Here is an 11,359-nt window from a genome sequence, read left to right as displayed (position 1 = left end):
ACTGCAGTCACAATAAATATAAAATGGGCAATGTGAGAATGAGTTGTAAATAAGAAGTTGAATGCAAATAATAATTGATAATCATATTAAATTAATTAATAAATTCTATTCGAGACTGAATTATTGCCAGCGAAGGATCCTCCGCCGAATCCTCTGTTCATCGGTCTGGGTTCGTATCTTCTGCCATTAGTGAACGTTGATGAGTGACCATCGTTGGAAATATTATTGAACGTATTGAATCTGCCGGATGAGCTACTGCCACCATTCATGCTATTGTAACCACCACCTCCAGTTCCACCGCCGCCTCCACCTCCACCTCGTCCTCCTCCTCCACCGCCTCCGCTATTATGTCGGCCAGTACCGCGTCCTCCACGACTGCGTCCGCTGTTGCCGCCACCACCGCCGCCGGATTCGCGTGCTATGTGCTCCAATTCCGGATTGACATTCTGATTGGCCTCGCGCAGTATCTCAATCAGAGCCCGGGCGCATTTGGCATTTTTTCGTGTAAAGAATGCATATGAGGTTCCTGTCGTATGCTTGCGTCCAGTGCGTCCAATGCGATGAATGTAATCCTCCGAGGATTGTGGAAAATCAAAGTTAATCACATATTTAATGCCATCAACGTCCAGGCCACGAGCTGCCACATCCGTGGCCACCAAAATGTTGGCGCGTCCGCTGCGAAAATCATTGAGCACATGGTCGCGATCCATTTGGGATTTGTCGCCGTGAATGGAGCCGACGCCAACGCCGAAAGCGTTTATGAAACGCGCCAATTCGTCCACCTTCTTTTTGGTAGCCACAAATATGATAATCTTGCCCGGCGCACTCGCCTGATCATATATATGTGACAGCAGATCCTTCAATTTGGCACCCTTCTCATGCTCCGAGCAAACTTCCACATATTGTCGTATATTGTGGTTGGCTGACAGTTCCAAAGAGCCAATGTTGATCTATTTATTTAAAGGGAATTAGTTTAAGAACAGTCTTGGAAAGTAGATCCAACTCACCTGTATGTAATTGCCCAGAAAATCTTCGGCCAGTTGACGCACTTCCTTTGGCCAAGTGGCACTCCACATGAGTATCTGACGATCAGGTCGAATTTGGCCAAGGATTTTGCGTATCTGCGGCTCAAAGCCCATGTCCAACATGCGATCAGCCTCGTCGAGCACCAGGTAAGTGCAGCGTCGTAGATTTGTGACGCCACCCTGAAGAAAATCAAGCAATCTTCCAGGTGTAGCAATAACAATCTCCACACCACGTTCCAAATCGTTGGCCTGCTTGGAACGTGGTGCACCGCCAAAGATACATGTATTACGCACATAGGCATTCGAGCCAAAATCAATGGCCACCGATTGAATCTGTTGGGCCAACTCGCGTGTGGGTGCAAGGACCAGAGCAATGGGTCCATCGCCACGCTTCAATGGCTCCTGACCATTGATGTGAACGATGGCGGGCAGTATGAAGGCGAGCGTCTTGCCCGAACCCGTTTTGGCAATGCCCACAAGATTGTTGCCCGACATAACAATGGGCCAGGATTGGGATTGAATTGGTGTGGGTTCCGTATATCGCTGTCGTTGAATTTCATTCATACAATAGTCCGGAAAGCATGCCTCTTCAAAATACTGTATGGGATTTGGAGCGGGACCACGTATGGTGATCTGATGCTGTGCACGATAGCGTTCCACTTCCTGTGGCGGACGATTGCGAGTCTTTGGATGCTCTTGATAGAAGTTCTTCTGAAATGGCTGCAGTCGCATATCCGACCAGTTGACACTATGCAAGCCTAATCAATCAACATATTAGCTAAGTTCTTTGGATAATGCCTTAACAAAAGAGATTACTTACTGCCAAAGTCATCGTTTACAGCGCCAGCTCCGCGGTTTAAGCCGCCAGTGCGACGCGGACGGCTCTCAACGCGTCCAGAACGTACTTAAATATTTATTTCAAGATATAGAATTTCATATTCAACTGATAAGTACATGTATTTACTATATATATGCTTGCAGAGGGTATTATAATTTTGTTACAAAATGTTTAGGCATTAAAACGGGTATTTCAGCTTCCATACACAGTATGTCAAGTAAATATTTTGACAAAAAAATTAATAAACGACTGTTTCTAATTTTCAAAAATAGTAAATACCACTGGATCTTGTTTTTATTTTTTAGTTATTTTAAAAACCATAATAAACTATCAAAATATAGGAAAAAAATATAAAAACTTGTTCTTGTATGTTAATTTTTAGTAAGTCTCATATGTTGTCTAATATGTATATTTTCTTTAGTAAGAAAAACTTATATGGTTTTAAAGCTTTCTTAATAAAACTTGCATATTTCATATATGACATTGTGTTATACATCCTTGCCAAATTTAACTAAAGTCGGACAACTATATTAATTATACAGATGCCATAGGAACGATTGGTCTAAAATAAACGTTTAGTGTGAAAAACTTGTTGTTTTCAATCAATCAAAAACTAAGTACTTGGTAATTGCATTTTAAATTTGAACCAAATTTTTTTAAATCGGACCCCTATATTATATAGCTGCTAAGGAACTATCATTCGAAAATGGAATATTGAACCTTGCAAGAGTATTAAATCTCCGGCATGCCAAAGATAAGCGTACTTTCTCGTAATATATGCATTAATTATTCACCTCCACCGCTGCCGCTTCCAAAACCACCGAAACCGCCAAAGCCAGAACGTCCTGTAAAATTGTATAGTAGCGAATAAGAAAATATTGTCGATATATATTTTGCAAGCTTTGATTATGGGTTATACGCACCACCGCCTCCACCACCGCCACCGAATCCACTGTGTCGAGGTGGCGACATAATTTACTCTTTAAGCAGAGCGGCAAACGAAAAAAAAAACAACTTTCAATTATTGTTTTGGATCTTCCACAGCTTTCGTTGGTCTCTCTTAATTTTCCGTCGGCTTAATCAAGTGGAAATTACGCTCGTTAAGAGTTTCACAATATTTTGGATGCTCTCAATTTAAAAGTTTACAATTCAAATTGATTTTCTTTTCTGAAAGCAGCTTTGAATGAAATTTGCAAAGTTATGTGTGCTTTGTTGTATTGTGTTGTATTTTTCTTATTCTTCGTTCTGCTTCTTCACGATTTGCCATTCAACAGCTGTAAAATGTTTCAATGATACGGCAGCACTCAAGCAACTTTGAAAAGTGGCAAGGCAAGCTTTCAAGTTTATTTGTTTTATATAGTCTGGCAGCTTTAAAAGCGCGGCAATATTTGAAATAGCCGTTAATTTGATATTAATATTAAAAATCAAAATGAAATTAAATAAATAATGTATTGAAAATTGTAGCAATCATTATTTAACTGTCAGCAGATTTGTGATTACAGCCAAGCAACAAAATATGTAAAAAATACCCTCGGTTGATTTATACAAAAATGTCAAATTTATTAGTGACCATTTCGTAAATTGGAAAATCGAAAATATACTCTATTTATTTGAAACTGCAGACAAACGTTGCCATTTTGCAAATGACTCCAATTGCAATAGGGCGTATACTATACGGAGGCTCACGCTTCAGCCGCAAGCTTATAAATACATCCCGGACGCTAACATCTGGCTTATGGCATACCATGATAAATACTGTCATGTTTAAGACCCAGGCGGGCATTAATAGCAAAGACAAACCAGCGTCGAGTATACCCTATTGCAGTATTTATACCAGTTATTTTGATCGCCCATATCGGGTGTATTTCGTTAGTCGTCGCTACTCGACGTGTGAGAAAGCTTCGACACAGATACTTTCGAAACTCTTTCCACAAACATCCATGGAGATGGATGATGAGGAGAGCCGAGATCGGCGCAAGCGAGAGGAGGAGGAAGAACTCAAGGAAATGGAGCGCGCCTGGAAGCGTATGAAAATTGGATTTGCCTTTTTTGGCATTGGAGGCGTACTCCTTTCATTTTGGGCTATCTACTTCTTTGGCAAGCCGTCGCTCGATGAGCAGGGTAACGAAATAATCGATGAGTTCAGTACGTTACCAATGATGCAACAGTATGTGGCACGTACCTTCAGGTCGCTTAATCATTTCCAAAGGTTCATACAGGAACCGTCGAGCCAGAAGTTATTGCCTGATCCGCTCCAGGCGCCATATATTCAACCACCTTACACCCTGGTACTTGAGGTCAAAGATCTGTTAATACATCCCGATTGGACCTATCAAACGGGTTGGCGCTTCAAAAAACGTCCCGGTGTCGATGTTTTCCTCAGGGAGTGCTCGAAATATTTCGAAATCGTTGTTTACACGGCCGAGCAAGGTATGACCGTGTTCCCATTGCTGGATGCCCTCGATCCAAATGGTTATATCATGTACCGACTTGTGCGAGATTCAACACACTTTGTGGGCGGCCACCACGTCAAGAATCTCGATAATCTCAATCGTGATCTTAAGCGCGTGGTAGTCGTCGACTGGGATAAGAACTCAACAAAAATGCATCCGGGTAATACATTCTCGATATCACGCTGGTCCGGTAACGATGATGATACAACCTTATTCGATCTGATATCATTTCTGAGTGTGCTCGGCAGCAGCGAAGTGGACGATGTCCGTGAGGTTCTTCAATATTATAATCAATTCAAGGAACCCATTGCCCAGTTTCGGGAGAATCAACGCAAGCTATCCGAGCAAATGCAGGCGGATGAGATCGAGAAACAAAATAAACCGAAGCCCATGGTTAAGAACTGGTCGCGTGGCTTTATGAAGCATTAACAAAAAAAAATATATATCTGCAAAGTCCTTTTCTCTGTGACTTTTCATGTTCACATTAACGTTCCTTTTGCATTGTTGTAATTAAACAAAAAATTTCTTAAAATAATGTACGTAAGCAATGAACTTTAAATTTCAATTTTATTGAAACCCAACTTAATACCATTTCTTACATATCTGTTTTAGATCATATTGAACCAAACTCTAGCACATATTCCAATGTCTTCAATTGTGCATTGATTTCCAGCTGTAGAAGCTGCAGTTCATCCAGTTCAATGAATTTATTTATAGCTTCTGGTTGTACCATACTTGAATGCAACATATCTCTGACCATATTAAATGTTAGTTGTTCCATTTTCAGATTTTTACGAATCTCGTACTGCAATTTCTTCACATTGACAATCTGTTGACTACGTTTAAAGTAATCAAACTGCCGTTTACAGGTATATAAAAGGAGTAGCAACCAGAGTGTGAGTACCAGGAAAAAATTATAGGGTTTCTCAATAGCAAGAAAATCCATGTCAGAATGTGAGTTTGTTTAACGGAAATTAATTCTATTTATGACACTAAAATAAAGGATTTGAAATAGTTTGATTTTCCGAAAGCGGAAACAAATGTTGGAATGACAAATGGCATTCGCTTCAATGGTTGCTTAAATAAAGGACTGAATGATAAATGAATATCAAAAGTAGCAGAGATACTTTAAATTATTTAATCAAATTTTATTTACAACTTTAATTTTTTCAGCAATATTTGAGACCTTCTGTAAGTATTCCTACTTTACTTTAAAGTCCAATATTTTGTGTAGTTCAAGCACTTTAATAATTTGTATATGTTTTATTAAATTTTCGCTTGCCCTAGATAAATATTGGTTGTAATTCAATCATCGGAGACGCATACACCAGGCATATTTCGCATTTAGCAAAGCCATTTGAAAACAATAAGTTTGTTGATCGAAATGGGAGCTGCTCCTGGGGGCAACTGACTTAGATTGTCTTCCCTTGGTACTGCTCCACAAAACACATACAATCCAATCTCATTCTTTGTCTCTATATATAAGTAGTTATTTATTATTTTTACCAACGCCATGCTGAAAGGCAATGTGCAAGCAAAGCTCGTCTGTCCTCTCATCCGTCTGACCTGTCATCCATCCATCCATCTATTCAATTAAACTCAAACCGTACCCGATTCCTGGCATAAATTTCGTTATTTATCCCTTCACTGCGATGTCCTCACATGCCCTTTATGTTATTCGTTCGATTTCTGTGCGCGGCAACAAGAAAACCAGAACAAAACAAACTACAACAACACCAACAAAAGAAAATAATACACTACACTTAAGGCTGACTTGACTGGCGGATACCCTGTAAACAATTTATTTCACTTGCAACTCAGATATCATTTTAGTTTTAAAAAATTAAAAGGATGGACTCTAAAAATAATTATTTCAACGGCATAGGGTGATTTATGGTCTCCAGATACCCTATTAATTATTTAAGAGCATATGAGATTTATTTTAACAGATGAAATTATTTTATATCTTTTCTTTTATAGTCGTTACTACTTCTAGTTGACCCACTTCACGTTTACAGGGTATACTCACAACAAAAGTTCACTGAAAAAATTCATTCTATTATGTTATTAAGCTGCTTTTTGGTTTGATAGAGCTCTGCCAGAATGTCCACAAAGTTGCTGTGAGTGTGTGAGTGTGTGTGTGTGTAGGTGTGTGAATGCTAGTGTATATGTGTGTTTGTCAGTTATTTTTATATTGGTCAGAGGTCAATGTAAACCCGAGTCGAGCGCTACCAAATTGAATTCTGTACAGCACAAAAAAAAAGAGGTTTATATTTATGTTGGACTTTAAGTTGGCATTTTTAAAGGCGCTACCAAATGAAGACAATGCAACATGTAGCAGCAGCTACAATCAACAAGCACAAACCGAAATAAAACCAAAAACCCACGAGCCACAAGGCTCACAATCGCCACCAAGGACACCAGCAGGACAAACCACAGTCAGAGCTATATAATAAACATAATCAGCGTCAGATGAAGCATGATGTTACATATACATGCAGATATACAAATGCCTACAGTTAGTTAAGCAAATATTTTGACATAATCATACGCATAGTTGTTTTTTTTTTTTTTTTTTAAATAATTGAACACAATTATTTTATAATATCTATTTTAAACTGATTCCTTGAATTATACCAAGTAAAAAAAGAACAAAATAATTGAAAAGTAAGTTTTAATTTATGTTAAATATTGGGAACAAAATGATTACAATTCTTTAAATATAATACAAATAAATATATTAATTAATAAAAATAAATATCCGCGGTTTTTTTAATGTAAAAAAGTTTACACACATTTTAAAATTTTTTTTTGTAGTACTCGTAAATGAAAATAAATAAAATAATAATTAAATTTTATTTGTAACTTTTATTTTAAATTATTATATAATTATTTTTTCGGCTTTTTATTTTAAATCTAAACTTCTATTTCCGATCCCTGGTCACTGTAATTTTTTGTTTAACTGTATTTATATGTAAAAACATAAATGTGTAGCTATACAGTTGTAGGTGCTAATATGCAAAACAAAGCAAATTTACACACACACACCCAATTACACACACTCATACACCTAAAGCGCCCGCACACGTGGCCAATTTGAGTGTCGCCCACGCAAACTCAGCAACATGTTGCCGGCTCTGCAGCTGCGTGTATTGCTGTGATTGTGTGCGTGTGTGTGTGTGTGTGTGTAACCACGTGCCAAAACAAATGGCATGCTTTTCAACAATCAACAATTAACAACAACGTTTATCAACATGCCATGCGCAGCTTTTTGACATAATAAAAGGGGAAATTTGCTGGCTAACTGGCAACATTGTTGCTACGTATCGAGACAAGTTGCCAATGCGGCTAATAGGCTGCTAAAGGATAATGCGGATAAATGAAACAAGCATGTTTTAAATAATGCACTTTAGGAATATACATACATAAATATAAAGCAAAGCATTAGCACATAATTAAATAAAATTATTTTATAAAAAGCATATTTAATAAAAATTATATTTATATTTATATTCATATTAATCTTGTCTCAACTTCCGCCTGGTCCTCAACAAGTAACCAAAGTGGCGTTAAGCACTGGCTGCAACGTTGCGTATGAGTAATGTGACTAATGTGTGCAGTGCTGCTCAAAAAGTGGATTTTAGTGCGTTTCCACTCGCACGCGGAAATGTCAAAACCAGACAGAAAATCCAACGCATGCGCCGAGTTGCCAATTTGCTGTTTGCCGAGTCGAGTCGAGTCGCAGTTGAGTCGCAGCCGAGTCGGATGCTGTCTCACTTTCACTATGCAAACGTCAAAAAAGATACCCGAGTCTTTGGCTGTGTGAAAATCTGGCACAGCCTCCGTTTTTTGCCGAAAGCTTTGCAGCGTACAACCGCTTGCTGTCTTCTACAACATTTTCTCTTTCTGCGTGTAGTTTTTTTTTTCATGTTTTTTTTTTGTGAGATTTAAGTATATGGCGAAAAGCTTTTGGCAACGCCGCAACGCAAATTGTATTCAGTTTTGACGGAACGTACGTCGCGTTTGTGTGTCGTGTCGCAAATTTTTGGGGGCCAACAAAAAGATTGTTCGTATCTCGAAATGGAATGCCATTGAGAGGCACTAAAGTGCTTACTACTTGGTGTATTTGTGATAGTGTCTCTCTCTGTGTGTGTGTTGATGTGTATATGCGTCTCGAACTGTCGCTGTGTCTGTGTTTGTGCAACATAACAATAAAGCAGCAAGAGACAAGACAAGAAAAAAATAATAAAGGAATACAACAAACAAATTGGCGAAAATTAAAAGCCGCTCCCATTGGTAGCAGCTACATGTTTTGTGAGTGTGTGTACCAGAGTATTTTCAAATAATTAAACCAAACAGAAAATAGAAAACAAGTCCGTTTTACAATTGTTTGACAAATGCTTTCTCCTTTTTTTTTTTATTTATTTTGACAAATTAATTAAAGCTTTATGCACAATATGCTGGGCATAGAATACATATTTATTTACACTTAGACACCCTAAATAAGGCACACTTCACAGCTGCCAGGCCTAAACAAACGCCTAAAGACCCCGTCGGCCCTAAGAAGTATGCTATGAAATTTTGCGAGGCAATTTCCTTATACTTGAATTAAATTTCCATTAAAATTTTAAAGCGAATTTATAAATTGACTTTTCAAGCGCCAGACAATGTCAACAATAACAGCAATCAATGTTAAAAAAAATATGAAATAAATATAAATATAATTTATATGTATGTGAAGTGAAAGCCAAACATTTAAGCAGCTGCACAACTGTGTGGTAGTTGTGGGTGTGTATGGGTATGTGTGTGTGTGTGTGTGTGTGGCAAGTGAAAAGTCAAGTGGCACTCTGCTAATAATCGTTATGTGTCGTTAGTTGCATATAGAACTGATGCCATAATATTAGTTAATGTACACAGACAGACAGACAGACGCATAGAAGCTTCTCAGCCACACCCTAAACATATTCGTTTCCTACTACAACCAGGCCCAATGTGTGCGCACTACACACACACACACACACATACATGCACACAGCTTGCCGCATAAACACTGTAACGTAGTGCAACAACAACAACAACGATGTGAACCAGCAATGGATTACTAATAAAAACAGAATTGCAAATTATTAGCTCGAAAAGTTTTTGGACATAATCGTAAAGTACAGCTATAAATATAAATGAAAATCTGTACATAAATAATAGTCAGTATTATAATCGTTTATATATGGCTATAAGCAGCTTATCTAAGCTGTGGCCAAACCTTCTCTCACATGGCCACTTAAAATCTCATAAATAATGATAATACCTTCTGAAGCTAACAATCTTCGATTCACTTTGAGTTCTGGCACTAAAAGGGATATATAAATAGATTTAGTACCTTTTCTCAGCTACTTTTAAAAATTGTTTATTAAAGTTTGCAATCAGCTTTATTTAAAATTTGAGGAAGACCCCTACTGCTACTTAAAATCTTATAGATAGCTAAAAGGCCGGAGGCTAAAAATCCTTGCTTAGCTTGCTTTAGCCGATAAATCTGATCGGATATTATTTTAAAATAACATAAGCAGCTCTTTAACATTATTTATTTATTTCTATTTAATTTTTAGGCATTTCTATGTTACCTATTTTATTCCTTATAATTTTTGTAATCTTTTAAAATGCTGAAAGACGTTCTTAAGAAATTAATTTTAATATAATTATTAAATTGTTAATTTCTTGACTGTATTTCGAGTAAGAGAATAGAGTTAGACAGTCAATTGGATTAATTTTGATTATGAATAGAATATTTATTTTCACAAGCGCTGGGAATACCCATATTATCCTTAATAATCTTATAAATAAAGTCAGAACTGTTCGATTTAAAGTATCTATTATGTTTATGAGCTCTAAAAAGTGAGGGAAGATTTCTAGTAATAAGAAATAAGTGTATGTAAAATTCTCACGCTGTTTACCTGTTCTTAGATTTGTTTTTCTTGTGTACTTTTTTGTTGTTGGCTTTGCACTTAACATCAACGCATTTGTCAGCGTTGTTTGCCTGCGCCACAATGTGGCAAATGAAGATATAAAATTATGCATATATGCAAATTGCTGGCACACTGAGTGTCAAGTTGTGGTTGTTGTTTTCGTTCTAGTATATAAGTATACACATGGAATTTTATAACGGCCGTAGTACAGCATTCAAGGTCAATTCACCTGTATTCATGGGAAATGCTTAAATACGTCTGTTTATCATATTGAAAGATAATTTAATTATTTGGCTGTGTTGAGCTGCCCTCGAGGACAACAAATTGGATTGATTTCTGTCACTCGCGTGTCATTCCTGGTGGTTGTTGATGTGGCAAGGTGGCAAGGTGGCATGTTGGTGCCTGGCAAGGTGGATACACTCATTTGTGACTGTCATTCACTGTCAGCAGCACACTGGCTGATATATAGAGCTACCTTTATTTTAACCAAAAAGCAGCTTAACTTTGACATGCGGACAGACTTATTTTTTATGTTTTGGGATGGAATTGAAAACCACGGGAACAAAAACTCTGATATAGCAATTCGAGTGTGTTCTATCTATAAAGATCGATATAAATAAAATTACATCAAATTGACAAACTGACAATGTTGAAAGAGGACTGTCTGTTTTTTTGGCTTTAGGGTGGCAATTTAATTCCTTGAAAGGGAAACCAAAAAGGAACCTAGGAAGACTGTAAGCATAATGAACTGTCATTATCTAGGCTTTTATGTGCAAAAATAAAGCCTGGGCCAAGTGGAAATTCCATGGGCTTACCTAAATATGTTGACATTTATAATAAATCCACCAACTTAATGGTCAAAATGTCCCAAAAATGACTAAATGTAAAGGTCGCATCACTTTAGTAGCCTGTATATTTGTTTTCCACGTGCTGATTATAATAAATAACAAACGGGAAGTGAGAACTTAATCATGACGAAGATTAAATACTCTTAACAAAGCCGCAAAAAAGGTCATTCAAATGGTTAAGGCATTTCATACAATAATTATAACAACCTTTTATACTCTTTGATATAAAGAAACG

At 37.3% G+C, this 11,359-nt stretch overlaps 2 protein-coding genes across 2 annotated transcripts; one reads left to right on the top strand and one right to left on the bottom strand.

Moving 5' to 3' along the window:
- Nucleotides 1-89: 89 nt before the first annotated feature.
- On the bottom strand, nucleotides 90-3,117 carry LOC117788913 (ATP-dependent RNA helicase p62-like). The gene is made up of 5 exons (XM_034627855.1): nucleotides 2,787-3,117; nucleotides 2,658-2,708; nucleotides 1,846-1,929; nucleotides 1,008-1,783; nucleotides 90-950 (listed from the first exon to the last, which is right to left on the bottom strand). Exons 1-5 carry the CDS (start codon nucleotides 2,833-2,835, stop codon nucleotides 96-98), a joined length of 1,815 nt encoding a protein of 604 aa, XP_034483746.1. The 5' UTR covers nucleotides 2,836-3,117; the 3' UTR covers nucleotides 90-95.
- Nucleotides 3,118-3,390: 273 nt separating this feature from the next.
- On the top strand, nucleotides 3,391-4,860 carry LOC117788914 (mitochondrial import inner membrane translocase subunit TIM50-B). Its single transcript, XM_034627856.1, has one exon. It carries the CDS (start codon nucleotides 3,507-3,509, stop codon nucleotides 4,743-4,745), a length of 1,239 nt encoding a protein of 412 aa, XP_034483747.1. The 5' UTR covers nucleotides 3,391-3,506; the 3' UTR covers nucleotides 4,746-4,860.
- The last annotated feature ends 6,499 nt before the right edge of the window (nucleotides 4,861-11,359 follow it).

Source organism: Drosophila innubila (genome assembly GCF_004354385.1).
Source record: "Drosophila innubila isolate TH190305 chromosome 3L unlocalized genomic scaffold, UK_Dinn_1.0 0_D_3L, whole genome shotgun sequence".
In the NCBI taxonomy this organism is placed as follows: Eukaryota; Metazoa; Arthropoda; class Insecta; order Diptera; family Drosophilidae; genus Drosophila; species Drosophila innubila.
The sequence above is the reverse complement of the archived record's forward strand: the minus strand, read 5'-3'. Positions and strand labels throughout refer to the sequence as shown.

What these genes read in the sequence shown, in the direction of transcription:
- LOC117788913 (XM_034627855.1), bottom strand. Translation starts at nt 2,835, where the DNA reads ATGTCGCCACCTCGACACAGTGGATTCGGTGGCGGTGGTGGAGGCGGT. An exon ending in TGGAAGCGGCAGCGGTGGAG is followed by an intron (nt 1,930 to 2,657) that starts GTGAATAATTAA and finishes TAAATATTTAAG; the next exon opens with TACGTTCTGGACGCGTTGAG. An exon ending in TGTAAACGATGACTTTGGCA is followed by an intron (nt 1,784 to 1,845) that starts GTAAGTAATCTC and finishes TTGATTGATTAG; the next exon opens with GCTTGCATAGTGTCAACTGG.
- LOC117788914 (XM_034627856.1), top strand. Translation starts at nt 3,507, where the DNA reads ATGACTCCAATTGCAATAGGGCGTATACTATACGGAGGCTCACGCTTC.